Raw genomic sequence first — 16,654 nt, 5'->3', positions numbered from 1 at the left:
AAGGTCTGATCTCAATAGTGAAATCTCCATTTGGGTGATTTATTAGACTTTTAAATTTACATCAGGAGCCTAAGGGAAAAAGAAAGTGGATTTGGAAATTCAATTCATATTTCATAAGCAATTAAATAGTTACAAATTTAAAACACAAGCTTATACATTTTAAGTCTGTGCCTATGCCTCTTCTCCCTCTCAAGTCTATGGGAAAATGCTTAATTTAAATTCATACATCTTGCACAGATCAGCTATTGAGATATTTTAACTGACTGTAATTTTAGGTTAATGACTACTTGTAATAATAATATTGAAAAATTATCTGATCCTAGTGCATATTTTTGCTCTCAGAGGAAAGTGTGCTCTATGAAACTTCTAAAAAATGGTCTGCTATGATTTTTAGAAAAATATTAATCTATATTATTATCTAAGTAGATTAAATCATTAAAGGCATTCATTAAATTTGGGTACTGATATAGCAATACACTATCCAGCTAAATTAAATGTTATTAAACCATCTAGAACGAATGTTTGAAGAGATTAGTAGGACACTTATCTCAATCCTATTTTCCTCAGGACACAGACAGTTCAAGAGCACAGCTGGTGAATGCAATGCAGAAAGAAGGAGCAGTGAAGAATTCAGGTCACTTTGCTGCAAAGTGAGCTCTGACCTGCGGGCACAGCAGGGATGCAGACTCCTCACAGTGACACAGGACAGTGGCCCCTGCCCTGCCCAGAGACTGGCACAGCTCAGCAGCACGCAGCCAAGTACGTGCTGAGAATCTGCCAAGGGAGGTCTTAGACAAGGTGTGTCTTAGCTTGTATCTCAGAACTGCCCACACCATCACATTTTTCCAAGTCTTCCTATTTTTCAGTGGCCCAGCTAATTAAGACATTTGCCTGCAGAGGGCAGAACACATTGCCAGCAAGAGGATACATGAAAAGTACTTCAACCAAGGCATTTCTCTGACAGTGAAGTAATTTCTATGGCACTGCAGCTCTTTTGGAAAACTCTGGTTGAATAAGCTGTCCAAAGGAACAGGGTATTAAACTAGAGGTCTAATACAAAAATGAACATGAATACATGAGAGAAAGTAGCAGGCACACTGCTACACAAGAACCAGTAAGAAAACTAACAAGTGAGAACTTGCTCAGGTAAAAAGCAGTCCATGCTGCCTGGGCTAACCTGCATGTGTCACAGGAGTACAACCTCACTTTGGGGAATCAGAGCATAAGATCCAGTCACTAGTTTCTATTTTTCTTGAATGACTGTAAGGATTTGGAAAATCCTTGGTACAGGTTCAACGTTTAGATTTTTTAGAGAGGAAATGACTCTTCTCTGGGTGACAGAACAGACAGTAAAAACAAACTCAGCATCACTTCAGCCGACAGGGGAAAAGTGGGTATATTGTCTGAACAAAATCTGGAAATTACTCCAAGGGAAGGTCAAAGCAATCTTAAAAACAGTCAGCTGAAGCAAGAGAAAGCTCATGGACAGGTTATTTGTACTGCCCAGGACTCAACAGCTAGTTACTATCACAGAATACCACTGACTCATTAACAGAAACCTCAGGACTCCTTTCCAGGTAATGATTTATTTTAACATGGAAGGCTGGCTTTGTAATCCAGAGCTGTGCCTTTGTTGAATGTGAGCACACTGTGAAATGCCTACTGGCATACTTTGGTTTTATATTTCACATTTATTCACCACTCAGAAAAACTGAGCACAGTACCTAACTCCACTGATCACATCAAGCTGGAAATAGGAATAGCTTAAAACTATCCCAACACATCCTTATTGATCATATACATTGCCAATGACTTAATTTACCATATATGAGATCAATTCTCTACTACCTTCTATAAACATTCATTTAGCCCACGCTCAGCAAGTCCTCACGCTGCTGAACTCAACTGAACTACAGACTAAACTCAGGCGAATCCACAGGGCTTAGAAACCAACCCAGATCTACTGAGAATGACCAGGTGACATATTAATGAAATATCCCTGTGTTCTGCCTCCTCTCTGGAAAGATCTCAGACCTTTAAGAGGAAGGTGGGTGCAGGAAATGGGATGCTCATTCCCATCTGGGAGAACAGCATTATAATGTCCCTCAAAGTTTTGGAAACTGGTTGCTCTTATGACCTCACTGGACTTGAGAGCTAAAGTGGTCAGGTGTTTTCTGTGCATATCCAAACATCCTTTATCCAGTCCTTGCTAGGAATGCAGTGCCACCTCCATATCACTGAGCGATTCCAACCATCTTGAGCAGTGAAAAGCTGCATAGTCTGAAGATAATTTATCCTTTTTAGAGCAAAGGAATTATAAAGAAAAAAGAAGCAACACCTAATCTGAAATAACGTTCTATATGATGTACATTGAATTCCTTGTATTTGATTCAAAACGAGTGTTAATTTAAAAAAGGACCTATGGGAGCCCCAAACCCTCCTGAGTAATTTCCTGAAGAAATGTATTTTCTAGAAATTAAACTTTGCTTTCTTAATGAACACATTTTGTGGAGAAGAGTTATTGGTCCTGTCAATTCAAATTACCAGTGGATGCTCCTGTCAAAAGAGCAGTGCCTTTTGAGGATTTATTGTAAAATGAAATAGTAGACAAGGATGCATCTTATTCATTTGTTTTCCCCCACAAGGATCTATCATTAATGTGTTTGTAAGAACTAATATGCATGGCCCCCAAATTACATCTGTGGAGTCATTATAAAAAGTGCTTACTGTGTTGCCATATAATTAGAGTTCTTGTGCTGAATATATTATTTCAAAGCTGTCAGAAAAAAAATTACAGACCTTGTGTAACTCCACAGGAGTTGGTGACATGATTTCTTTCATTTCTTGCTTAAATTTTCTCAGAACCATGGACTTTCTCCCCACATCTGATGGCAATGTGTTGCTACGAGTAGCTTGACTGTAATGTGGCCTTACAGTACTTCTTTCCTGGAAGCTGGCTTGTCTTCCCAGCTGGTTACGTGGTTGTGGGTTCTCCTGATTCAAACTCATTGTACTTCCTGACATGATTGTGGCCTAGAGCATTAATGAACAGGTTAATTTGTAACAGAGAATGTGGGTTAAGTAAGTGGTTAATTCATAGCAGTAGGAAAAACACCTCTATTCTTTGTCAGAACACAATCACTCAGGGCACAGCAAAAGGCAAGAGGACAGATGTTCAATCTGCTTGCAAGTCACTATAAAATAAAGACCACAACAAAACACAATAACAATATATGAACCCTATGGGCAAAAGTTTTCAGATGGCATTTCAAACTAAAATACTGAGCACCAGAACTGCTGTGCTTGTAAGCCAGTCCCTTGGCAGACTGAAGAGTATGTAGTGCAATTGCTTACTTTAAAAATATTTTACACATCAGTAAAACAACATCTAAGTTGTGGCATAATTGCATTTGTTGGAATTGGAACTACAGGAAGGCATTTACAATTCACACTGTGTGTGCAAGGTAAAAATATGTGAGCCAGCAGAATCTGTAGGTAGCTCTAGAGGCAGCATGGGCAGAGTGCCTGGCTCTACCCAAGCTCAGGGAAATCTCAGTGCAGGTGAGCTCACTGCCTGGAAAGAAACTTTGCATGACATGCACACTGCAAGAGTGGCTGCCTCAGCTCAGCACTAATACTGGCCCTGGTCTCACTGCTGGTTTTAATCTCAGTAAAAGCCTTTTGTTTTAGATGCAAGAATACATGAAATCATGAAAGATGATGATGGGAGTCACCTCGCCCACTGTGTGGAACAGACTGAACTTTAAAAGAATCCATGCACAGCAATGAGCCTTCACCCTTGGGAAAGATTTTCTGCTCTAGGGAATGGGAGGCATATCCACTTTGGCATGGCCACTGTGGGGACAGGGTGTGCTGAATTTCCTATTTATTATCTCTTCTGATGAACAACTGGAAAGGGAAATTTAAAGGCCATAACCTGAACTCTGACTGGGACTGGATGCAGACAGCTTGCCTGAATGGCAGAAGTAAAAAATAAGGGCAAAACAGACAAATAAATGTTTGCCTATAACTCTGGTGAGCATGTCTGTCACCCTTCCTTCTCACAGCTGAATCACTACTTTCACTATAAGATAATGGATGGTAGTCATAACACTCTTTTGTGCTCAGTAATGACTGATATTACTGCCTGATGGAGCAAAAGCAGCCAGAGGACTTGGCAAACAACAGCCTTCTTTGCTCTTTGGCTGGAGACCTTGAAATGAAAAATGATAAGGAGTCCTTGACTACGCCATGGCACTTCATAAAGTGGAGACATGGCCACTCTCAGCATCCTGTCACACTGAATGAGTCTGGCTTTCTTTTCAGAGCTGGGCGTTGTGCAACGAGGCGATGCTATAAATGGTGCATCTACAGCTCTGAATTTCACTTTCCTGAAAGGCTGAGGAAAATTCAGTGTGTTGAAATAACTGAATTCTGGTCAGCACGGATGACCTATTTCTCTTTTGGAATTATCTATTTTCATATCCTTTTATTATGCTCTGAATACTGAAAACTGCAAGAGAAGCCTGCAGTACTAAACCATATCTAACTATGGAATTAAACCAGGATAACATTTTCTCCTATATTTCTCTGGTTTTCAATAACAAATATATGAGAATCACATTTTGCTACCCGAACATGCAATACAAAAGCCATAAATCTGAGGAAGTAAATTAATCTGAACTGAAAAACTTTCACCCAGTTATGCCATTCACATTCCTCCTGGCTGCTAAAGGACTTTATATAACATAAAAATGAAAATGAGATTCTGCCAGTTTTGCAGCTCCAGGAATTTAAAAGAACATAAAAGAAAATATTTTAGGACCTTTCATTCTGTAGCTTTAATTGCCAGTACAATGCTTAATTGTTCTGATTAGATAACTTAGAGAAAAGGTGATTAGACAATTAAACACTCCCAAGTTACTCTGTCTCTGTTTTCTTCCCCCGATGCCCTCAGCACAATCTAACACAAAGCATGGTTAGATTTGTAATAAACTCAAGGATGAAATATGGAAATTTGTTACATGGTGAAGAAATTGCTGCATAATGAACATTTCTCACATTGGCAGCTTCTTTTTCTTTCAGAGTGGTACGATTATAGGTGAACATTTTGAGAAGCTGATTTTCTTTTATGTTCATCTTAATCAAATTAAGTTTCAATTTAAAAGACAACCTACAACATGCTAAGAAAAGCTGCATGAAGCATCTGTCAGCGAGTGGAATGTATTGCTGCAGGAAGGTTATGCCCACTTAGAAGTTCTGTGCCATTTGCTGCCTGTACAGACAGCATCGATGGTAATGCACAGCAGAAGCTGCAAGTCAAAAGCACTGGGGTGAACATGTTCATAGAATTTTGGTTGCATTGCACAAAAGAAAACAGCTCTGGTTAGGGGCAGGGGAGGCAGCTGCACAAGCAAAAATATAAAGGTAAAGGGTAGGTACCAAGAGAGTCATGTTTCTCAAACACAGACGCCTGTCAGCCTTGTCCTGTGGAGAGGGGTTAAAGCTTTTAAATGAATTGGTGTGATTAGTGCAACGTAAAAGAAAAAAGGAGAAAATAAAATGAATGTAAACCAAACCAAAACCATTATATTTCTCTATAATTGGAAAGAAAGGTTAAGATTGTTCTACCTCTAGTTCCCTCAGAATTCCTGACTGGCCACAGGTCTCTAAATCCTCCAGAGCCTGAGACCAGAAATTTTCCTCCTGGTCAGCCTCGGTGTTATCATGGGTACCTGTGAAGCTAGATTTACAATGAGAAGTTAAAAAAATGTGGACTTTTCCCCCCCTCTAAAAATATATATTACACACGTGCCTTGCCACAGACTGCAACTTGAATGACACAAGGTTATGCAGGAGAGTGGGGAAGAGTGGCTGCCCAGGAGAGGCTGGATGGACATGCAGAGCACATGACAGACAAGCCTTCTCATAACCTGGCAGTCACTAGCAGCTGGCAGGGTCTGAGCAGCGAGTTGTTCAGTAAGGAGATAAATGGATTCCAAGAACAATTCAATACACATTTTTACTGGATTGAAACTGGGACCTCCCTATGAAAATTAATGAATTAACCAGTAGCTGTGTGCGGAGCTGCTCCGTGCAACAAATATTTGCAATAAAACCTTTCAACCTCACAGACTTCTCCCAGGCAATATGGAAAGAGTCCTTGTTTTTTTTTTTTTTGCAAACAACATTTTCCAAAAGAGGCTTGGTGGTGCTTTTTACCTGATTCCTTCAGCCTAAGCTGCATTTATCAATTTAAGCCCACCTGATCGCCATAATAGAAACTGCTCCAATCATTTCATACATAAACACAGAGAAACTTTCAGGGATGCCACTGTCTTGCATGGAAACTTAGGTCTCTGGTGCTTCATAAATGCACCCAAAGCCTTATTAAAAGCACTCTTGAGCAGATGTTGGTAACAGTGATGCTTAGGGTAGCTGCTCAGCTACCCCAAGTGAGGTCTGATAAAAACCTCCACTCTGGGCTGCGGTGACACAGCCCAAAGCAACACCTTTACAGTGTATGTGTGTATACAGGGAGGGAAGCAGGAGGGGTTTCTACCTTAGCAAGGGGAAGCAGCTCAATAAAGGTTCACACAAGCATCAGAGCTGCTGCATGGGAGAGGGCTGATTATGTGAAAGGCACAGGGGAAGAAGGATGAGGAAGGAAAGTGACAATTTGCCCTTTTGGTGGCAGCAAGCTGTTACTTTGGAGCAGCTGCCCATGGACTGCAGCTAGTGGTGCTTAACCAGCACATAAACAGAGCAAACACTATTATGGAAGCATCTGAGGCCTTGCTTGACAAACAATGTATTACTGAGAATAGCGTGAATGTAATTGTGTTTACAGAATAGCTTTTAAATAGGAGAATTGCCCAGCACAAGGGAGGACAGCTTGAATGCTTCACACACATGATACTCTGCCTCAGAGATGCTTTCTTACAGCTACAATCAGTTAAGCAGACAATGGTCAGCCATTTCAATCTCTTATTGCAATGATTCTCCACCTAGCATCAGTGTCTCTTCTAAGATATTGCAATAGATACAGCAATGGCAAGAATACCTACTCAGATCACAGATGCAATTCCTCCCAGGCAAGACAAGAAAGTATTTAAAACATGATTTTAGAAAGATCCTTGACTTCTGAAATGAGCTTTTCCCATAAATCTATGTAGTTCTTTTAATTGCCAATTTTGAATATAGATTAATTTATCCATTACAATATCTCTTGTTATATTGCACATTAATGATATCAAATGGAACTTAAGCTAATGAACAGGATAATTTGAGGCAATTGTCTGCGACAGAAAAACCTGGATTTCCTAGAACTGGAGGTCCATTTCTTCTCTGACTTCTGTGAAATAGAAAATCATGATGCTTCTATGTCTGGACTTCTTAGTGGAAGCAATTTCTTTTTCAGCTCTCCTCTCCTCTTGTGCTTTTTCTCTGAGTCTTGTCTCCTGGTGTGTGAAATCTCAACTTTTGCATCTTCATTACAGCCACATGAGTAATTTGTAGCTGAGCTACTACACCAAAAAACCAGAAGAGGTACCAAAATAATTTACCTAGATGTCTTTTTTATCTAAAACCTGAGGGATTGATTTTAAAACATATGAAATATTGTTTGATCCATAATGAACACATTTGGTTTTCTGACGCTTTTTTAAAGAGCTGTCAGAAATAGATACATAAAAAGACTGAAGGAAAGGCAGTAGGACAGATAATGAAGACATGGGTATCTGATTTGGTTCTCACTCCCATATGAGGGACAAAATCTTTGTGTTTTTTAGTTTTCTTAATCAGGAGGTTCTTGGATCTGGCAGACTCATTCCTGTAAGCATTGATGTTTTAATGTGTTAAACATTTTCTCTGGAGCAGGAACTGTAACAGACTTGTTCTACCTGCCAGTGATAGGTAGACACCAGGCTAGAGAGTGGTTTAAGCTCTCTGGTTTCATTTGCTTGCCCACTGAAATTCCTCTGTCAATCAACAGCAAGTTAATGCAGTGTTTTCTGCTTTTACCCTGTTTTTCTCATTTCAAATGATTTTCCTTTCTTCCCTTGTCTTTTCACACCCCCTGGCCCCCACCTCTGCCTCAGCCCAGCTGGATCTTAATTCTCTGCACTTTTTGGTTTCCTACCTGGAAGTATTCCACTCTTCCAGCTGTCCCCCACCTTTCCTTTGCCCTCCAGAGGCACCTTTCCACATCTTTCCCTCTTTCTTCAGGCTCCTGATGCTCTCTCCACCTGATCTTTCTACAGATGTTTGCTTTACATGGTTTTCTTGATTCTCTCCCAATGTCTCAGTCTCCTTCTGTTGCCACATATTCTTGGAAGCTGTGCTACACAAAAAAAGGCAAGAAAAAATTACTTTCTACAGCTAGAGGGAGAGAAGTTGTTTAGCTAGAACTACAAGAAAAGTGGTGCTTTTTCTGAGGATTCCTGTAACAGGCTTGGAGAGCAGACATAGCCTTCTCAAACACTCCAGCACTTGGGATAGCAACACCATCAGATGTGGCACCATCCATTTTACAGATACAGCATTAAAGTGATCATTATTTTAATGTGTACTGTATCTCTCAGGTGTAAGTCACATTGACAAGCAGAACAAGACTCTTTAATGTGCATACTTTCTGCTGAACAGTGCTTTAAAATGGTAATAGAACACATGCTTTTCATTTAGAAGATTCTGTATTTTACAATCCAGCTCCCTGATTCACTGCTCATCAACTTTTTCAGCCCATTACTTACATAGCTGCAAAACAGTAGGTGTTCTGGAATCATGGCTGCATCTCATTTGAGAAACAAAATATGGGCTGTAACTGTGGATAAAAGACCCTATTAAACTAAAAATATTAGGCTACCAAGAATGGGCAATATGAAGAAAACTATCTAATTTCCTTTATCAAACACTGTCCACTACTAGCCTATGAAAGCTGCCAGTGTGCTTCTGCAGTAGGGACCAAAGGAGCTGGATATGGACTGGGAATTCACACTTGCTCATATCTTAGCTGCCATCTTGCCAGGCTTGTCTCCAGACAAAATGCCACAAAGCCATGGGCTGTATCAGAGGGTCTGTCATTCAGATTCTGAAAGCATTATCTAATCTTTGCCTTGATTTGTATTTCAAAGCTTACAGACTGGACCTCATGGATTTCCTTACCCAGTGTGTTTATACAGGCACCAGGAAGGGTTTTTTTTGATACTAAACTTGAATTTTTCACAGACTGGGATTTCAGGCTAGCTGTGCTGGCACACCAAGAAAGTGTATTTCTCATGAAGGACATGCATGCCTGCAGATCCTGAGGGTGGGTGCAAAGAGCACAGAAATCTCTTTTACTGTGATGCCTGTCTTCCCACATCTGAGGAAGAACTGCTCATTGGCAGAAATTACCCAAGCCTCTGCAGTGGATCCACTAACAAATCCAAAAGAAAAGAAAACTTAGAACAGAAGATAGATTTTTGGGTCTTTCAACTATCTCCAGGAATTGTGAAGTAAATTTTTTTTTCCCTCAGGAAATGCTTTTGTCTGCAGAGAAATTAACTGAAAATGAGATTTACTTCTCAGGAGAGAAGAAATAAATGCATGGCAAAATACCAATAGTTTGGACAAGACATTTGTACCTGGATCACTTTTTACTCCTACTGTATCACTCCTACTGAATGTGAATGTCTCAAGCATTTATGGAAGAAGACTAATTTGTGCTTCTTTGCCCAAACCAAAATGAATCTTCATAGAAGACAAAAGATTAACACCAAAATGAATCTTCATAGAAGACAAAAGATTAACACACCAGTTGTCTTCAGCCACATTATCTGTAGGTTTATTTTTGTGGAGTGGAAAACAGATCAGATTTTTTTATGAAACTTGCCCAGGGAAATGCCCTAATTTTTTTGTTTGTTTATTCTTAAGGGATAAATGCTGTGTTTTATAGGCTGAAGTAACTTGAAATAAATATAGGTCTTGGTGTTGGCATCATAATCCTCCATAAAGACCACTAATCCATCCCAGTAAGTTACATTAAGTATACTGTGTCTCATATTCAAAGGAAGAGCTGCTATAACTTCATTAGAAAAACATAATTTCCTTCCAGACAGCTAGTGTTGTTCATTTTTGAGGCACTGCTGCAGCTGCAGGGCAGAGAACAGGCCCTGCTCTGGAACTCACGTGCTTGCTGCAGGTCGGTCCCACTCGTCATCGCTCAGCCCCGGCTCATGGAACGGGTGATTCCGTGCTTTGCCCGGAGGGGACAAACTGCCCTGCTTGGGACTCCTCCACTCGTAGGCATTGAAGTTGTAGCCTGAAGCAGGATAGGTGTGTCCTAAAAAGATGAATTATTAATTTGCAGCAATGCATATGCTGAAGTGACAGGAAAGCACACCTCTGAAGCTGGCTTCTCAAGAACTGGTGAATTTGTCATTGTTATTTTTTTCTGTAGCCAGGTTATTTGACCTAGACTATGTCTGGAATTAGGTATGCTCTAGAGTTTCTCTTATGAAAGTCCACTGAAAGCAAAATCTTAAATACATCTAACACTGTTCTCCTACTGTTTATGTCTCAGCTGCTTCTATATTTAGTTCTAGATACTGCCACAATTTATCAATTTCCAATTCAACATCCTAGGTTGAACAGTAGTGAATAAATCACATGTTATGGATGTGTTAAATATGTGTTAACATGGTCATATGCACCACGCCCAAAATTAAAGCTAACTTATTAAGAAAACTGCTTCACATGCATTGAAAAAAGTTTCCAAAGATGCATTAAAAAATCCCATGAACTTGGCTTTTCTCGTGCCCTTTTGCTAGGGCTCTGAGAGCTCAGGAAAGACCTGTCTTACAATGGGCACACATTCCCAGGACCAATATACACCATCTCTATCACCCATTTCTAAGTGTCTCAAGGCTGTGTAAGTGGCATCACATGGCTTTTAGACCTGCAGAGTTTATTTCTGGGTGCTTTTATCATACTAGCAAAGCAGGTATTACTTCAATAGTACTTTAACTGAAATCAGGTGTAATTTGAATTCCATGTAGGAAGCAGTTTCCAAGTGATGCATCAAGAAGAACACATGGATCAATGGGTCACAAGCTGATGCTGATCTAGTAAGCAAAATCCATTATGGTGGAAATGATATACATAATATATACACTATATATGTCTGCATGCATGCATGTATGTATGTATCTATACATGCACACACATATATAACATATATATGTAATATACTGCACCTTGATATATTACTTTTTTAGTTCTGTACACTAAAAAAGTTGGTGTTTTTTGATGTGCATATTGTGCATATTGGATTAGGAAGTGTTATTATTATCACTGCTCCCCCCCCTCTAAAGAGGGTAATTTACTTCCATAAATCAGTCTAGACCTGTCTCCCTGAAATGCTGTGTACCTACAGAGCTGTGAGCATTTTCCAGCAAACTGGCAGATATTAACACAGTCCCAGATTCTAGGAAAGGTGTTGGTTGGGAAATGTGACTGCTCTGTGGGGAAGGCTCCGGATTAGTAAAACAGACACATAAGACAAAGGTACAAAATGGGGTATTAATTCAAGGAGAGAAAAGACAGCTCTCCAGCATTAAATTGGTAATTAATAGGATAAAGTATTATCTGGTGCTGCAGAACCATCCCTCAAACTCCTCAACTTGCTTAGTCTGTGCTTATTGCCAAGAAGGGTTTGGAGCAAAGCCAAACTCAGCTTGATGGGTCAAGACAGAATGAACTTTTATAGAAATGGGGGCCACCACAACACCAAGGAATAAAGGCACAAATCTGGTTGCACTCAGGCTATTTAGCAGAGGTGCCATGTATGCAGCCAAGTCTGGGCTGATTTTTTCAAGGGAGTTAAAAAAAAAACTGCCTTGAGGTACTGGTTCAGCTTTGGCACAGAATCCAAATAATCAGGACTTTGGAAAGCATTCTGGGCCTCAGTCCTTTCCACAGCTGAACAATTTGCTCCAAATACATTCAATTCATCCAGAAAATGAGAATTGCCATCCTGGCACTTATTCAGCAATAGTTCTCCTTAGAACTATCAAAAATACCAGAAGAAAATCTAATATAACTTATTTTGGTAAACTGACCAACACAGTTAAGGAAAGGGATCAAATTCATCCAAATTCCAACTCCAGTGGAAAAGTTATTTGAAGTAAGGATCTATCTGTCCAAATACCTCCCAGGTAATGGGAATACATGCTTTACTATGGGAAGAAACATTTTAAAAAGAGTTAAATAAAACACTGAAGTTGTGCGTAAGTTACTTTTCTTGTTATCAAGAATATTACAAGATGTCTATATCCTTCACTGCCTAAATAAACATGTGTTACAAACTGAAATTATTTGAAAATCCTATATAAAACAATAGTCAGAGAGAGGTGAAAAAATATCATTATCGAAAATCATGTCTTTAAATGGAAAGATTCTTTTTGACAGCTGAGAGTTAGGTGTTAATTCTGCAGGAATGAGGAAGAAGCAAAAGATTTACAAATTATAGGCAATGACTAATGTTGCCCTTGAGCAGTTTATAATAAATCTGTTGTCATTTAAAAATTAATGAATATGGGCATCAAATTCTTGAACATCTCCAGAGTGTTCTGCGCCTTGCATTGATCTGTACTTGAAGGATAAACTCATTTAGTTGTGGATGAGCTATGGACCGAGCTATTCAGATGTCAGTAAAGCTAACAAAAGCCTGTTAATGTATTGATAAATGCTTTGTAACACATCACATCCTCATGAAAGAAGGAATCTGAGGCCAGCCAAGTGCAAGAAATCATGCTGCCTGCCGAGATGTGTGGTCATAATGAGACAGCAGCACATTATAAAGTACAGGGTTAAAAGTTAGTACGGATAAAAAAGTTCTGCTTAGGGCAAAGGAAGGTCAACCATGAAGGCAATAATTCCTGCCTTAAATGTCGATTGTATTTTTGACAGTACCTTGATTTCCAAAGCTGGTATCAATAGCAGAGCCATCCCAGGACTCCACTGCACTGTCCACACTTGGGACTGTAGTGGAATAGATGTCTGAGAGCTTGCCAGATTTCTGTGCAGCGGAGCTTTCATCTTCAGCATCACTCAGCTCACTCACGTGACCCACAGGCACAGAAAATTTCTTGGGACTGGTAGCTGAATAGGATTATATAAAAAAAAAGGTGTTGATCCTTGCTTTACTGCAGTTCTGAGAATCTGGTTTTTACTCCTGACACTAAGCTTTTCCATGGATGGCTGAATGCTTGTTAATCTGCAGTAACACGTGCATTAAGGACCATGGATGGTACCCTTGGCCCCACTCACCATCTGTTTGCTTCTTGATTTTCAAGGTGACAGTTTCTCCTGCCATCTGTAACAAATGAATGGCTTCACTCAAAGGTTTTCCTTTCAGACTGCTACTATTTATTGCTAGGATTCTGTCTCCTATGTGAATTGCCCCAGTCCTACAATAAGAGAGAGAAATAAAACATTGAGAATAGAGTGTAAAAGGCAACAAAGGCAATTTCTTTGCATTTTGGAGCATTAAAATCTCATCTCCCTTTCTTTCTTTTATTTTGCTTTTATTGCTGTGTCACAGAGTAATTCTTTTGTTAGAAATGCTTAAAGCAAGTCACCTTTGTTGTAGTGACAATAGCAGAGCTGAGGCATGATGTGGATTTCTGTGTTACTGTGACAGTTGAGTTAATCACCTGTGGATGAAACTCACTGCAGCCCACCTGCTCAAGAGCAATCTCAGCTTAGTAAATCCTAAAATGAGTCAAGTTTCTAGAAGTCTCATAACATTAGAAAAAGCAGTGTAAGCAAGCAACCAGCTATTTCACAAACCTGGCCTTCAGGATGGGTCAATCAAGAAAAGAAAATAAATTATTTTTGTGTAAATGGTTCTGGCTGTGCACAGTATCATGTTTTGTGTGCTGAACCTTCTCTCTGAAACCACCACCAAAGGTGAAACCACCAAATTTCAATGACTCATCCAATCTGAGAAATGACAGGTGACAGAAATCCTGATCATTTTCATTCTTCTCTATCTATCACTTACCATGAGGAGCATTTCTGCTCCTCTGATAACACCTCCTATGGTGTATGTAAGAGCACATGCAGATGCAGTAGCAGATAAGTGTATGATGAGTTCAGATAAACTTGCACACATGAAGTGCTTTCTTTATTTATTGTATTATACAACCCTATTGGTTTTAGAAGACTGCTAAAATGTTCCTGTGACTCAAACTGCTCAGTTTGATTGATTAGGTTTTCCTTGGTGATCTTTAATAATCCACAATCCTCTACCTTGTATCATATGTACATCCTGCTCATGCTCCTGGAGCTTGGCAATGATCAAAAAACAACAGCAAAAAGATTAGGAACTGAGATTTGGAGAATTATAAAAAAATCCATTGCTAACCCAGGAAAATCAGGGTTTTTAGGTAAACAAAACAAACCTCTATTTTGATGGAGAGATATTAAAAATAATTTTCTTTCCAACTTACCTTTCAGCTAATCCTCCTTTTGTAAGGCTGGAAATGATTATGGGATCAAAGGGCTCTTCAGTACCAGAGATTGTGATTCCAAGAGGCCCACCATAGCGCTTGAGCTCAACAGTATAAATAATTGCTCCAGAGCTCTCCTGTTCATCTGCAATAAATGCCAAAGGGATGCAATTGGTTTCTTATGAAAGAAGGAATGAAAAAAATAGCATATTCAGTCTAGTGACTGGTAATCCAACAACACTTTCAAAGGATCACATTTCAGATACAATTCTTAATCATATTCTACCGGATTATTTTCTAAAAAACAAAAAAAATTTACCTATTGTGCAATTTTTTTTTGCCAAAAGCTGAACACAAGTTGATAGGAAAACTCTCCTCATTCTGTTAAGACTAAATTTTACTGTCTTTAAAATCTTTAGATCTCCTTCCTATCAAACTAGAACTTAAAGCTATTTCATTACAGAATCACAGATTGATTGAAGTTGAAAAGGATCTCTGGATGCCTCCTTGTCCAACCTCCATGGACAAGCAGGGCCAACTACAGCTGGTTTCCCAGGGTTGTGTCCAGGTGGCTCTTGAATATCTCCATGGGTAGAAATATCTCCATGGGCAACCTCCTTGTACAACCTGTGCCAGTGTTTGGTCACTCTCAAAGTAAAGAAGTGTTTCCTGACACTAACAGAACCTCAGTGTGTTTACGTTTGTGTTCATTCCCTCTGGTCCTGCCACTGGGCACCACTGAGGAGAGCCTGGCTCTGTCTGCTTTACACCCTCCCCTCAGATATTTATACACACTAATAGGATTCTCCAGGCTGAGTGGTCCTATCTCCCCCAGCCTTTCCTCAGAGGAGAGATGCTCTGGCCTCTTCATTACCTTTGTGACCCTTTGCTGGACCTCATCCACTGTATGTCCACGTCTGTCTTGCACTGGGGAGCCCATGGACTGGACCCAGTATTCCAGAAATCCCTCTGCACTGCTGAGCAGCAGAGAAGCATCACCTCCTCTGACCTGCTGGCCAGGCTCTGCCTCTTGCAGACCAGGAGGCTCTTGTCCTTATTTGCCACAGTGCCACATTATTAGAGAAAAGGCAAGTTACTATGGTATAAATACTGATACTCATCTGTTTCTTGAACTGAATAGAAGGTATTTAAAATTAAAGGTAATTCAGAAGTTTTAAACCCAAACTTTCTTAAATTCAAAAGTCATTATAAGATGAGCAGCTGTGTTCATAAATAGTCCATGTTTTTGATGGACATGTTTTGAGCTTTTTTGTAACAGAATCAAAAATATCTTCTGTATACTGAATTATCAACTAAACTGAATAGTAAGTCCATTAGATATTATTTCATGATATTACTTGAAGTAATTTGCATTATTTTGAAGTTTTATCTCACCAAACAATTATCAGAATTGGAAAAGAATCCATCACTGAGTAAACTTAAATACAATGTATTTCCTTATACAACACTCAATAGGCATTGCACCAACAAGATATGTGCCTGCATTTATACAATGCTCTTTACATATTATTAAAAAAATCCTAACCACAGAAGAAGAGCAATCAACTGCAGCATCTTTGAGTTGTGAAGTAATATTTTAAAATCTAAAATGACAGAGTTCTCCTCAAAATAACAAATGCTTTCTAGCTCATGTTCTGATATTGGAATTCAGCCAGGGCAACTGGTCTGGTGGACAAATTCTCTTAGATCTGTGGGTAATGACATTTTAAGCAGTTCAGTGAATGTGGAAAATGTCTAGGATGCACATTCCATAAATATTACTGAAACTAAAACAACTTAGAAAATTCAAATGTTATAATTCCTGTTCCTGTAGATAGAAAAGCTTAGAAAGGGAAAAAAACCCCTCCAAACCAACATCACTAGCAAAGGCTCAAAGAGTTGCCTCCTTCTACTACTGAACGTGGTACTTTAGGCAGAACTGCAGGAACACTAATACATTTGAAGCTACTTAAGTTTCTTCCCAATTTTCAGAAAATTTAGATTTTCAGCCCCCCACCTTCTCCTTCTATTTCCTCCTTGCTATCCACCTACAGAAAAAGCTACACACAGAGACACAAAGGAGAGAAGAATCAGTGGTGTTCACTCAGCAAAGAATACAGGGGTTTTGTGCCTACCTGGGGCATTGCCATCAGTGTTGTGGC

At 39.5% G+C, this 16,654-nt stretch overlaps 1 protein-coding gene across 18 annotated transcripts in view; it reads right to left on the bottom strand.

Moving 5' to 3' along the window:
• Positions 1-16,654, bottom strand: part of GRIP1 (glutamate receptor interacting protein 1) — a 307,874-nt gene that overhangs the window by 6,749 nt on the left and 284,471 nt on the right. For 11 of the 18 annotated variants that reach the window (XM_077178851.1, XM_077178852.1, XM_077178855.1 and 8 more), the window contains 8 exons: positions 14,493-14,637; positions 13,309-13,448; positions 12,952-13,140; positions 10,168-10,321; positions 8,141-8,341; positions 5,632-5,743; positions 5,443-5,487; positions 2,800-3,033 (listed from right to left, as the gene is read on the bottom strand). In XM_077178851.1, coding sequence (XP_077034966.1) covers positions 2,800-3,033; positions 5,443-5,487; positions 5,632-5,743; positions 8,141-8,341; positions 10,168-10,321; positions 12,952-13,140; positions 13,309-13,448; positions 14,493-14,637 — 1,220 coding nt within the window. Of the gene's footprint in view, positions 1-2,799; positions 3,034-5,442; positions 5,744-7,313; positions 7,355-8,140; positions 8,342-10,167; positions 10,322-12,951; positions 13,141-13,308; positions 13,449-14,492; positions 14,638-16,654 lie in introns of those variants that run through there. The other 7 variants (XM_077178860.1, XM_077178861.1, XM_077178849.1 and 4 more) reach the window with 4 other exon arrangements.

Source organism: Agelaius phoeniceus, chromosome 5 (genome assembly GCF_051311805.1).
Source record: "Agelaius phoeniceus isolate bAgePho1 chromosome 5, bAgePho1.hap1, whole genome shotgun sequence".
NCBI lineage: Eukaryota > Metazoa > Chordata > Aves > Passeriformes > Icteridae > Agelaius > Agelaius phoeniceus.
The sequence above is the reverse complement of the archived record's forward strand: the minus strand, read 5'-3'. Positions and strand labels throughout refer to the sequence as shown.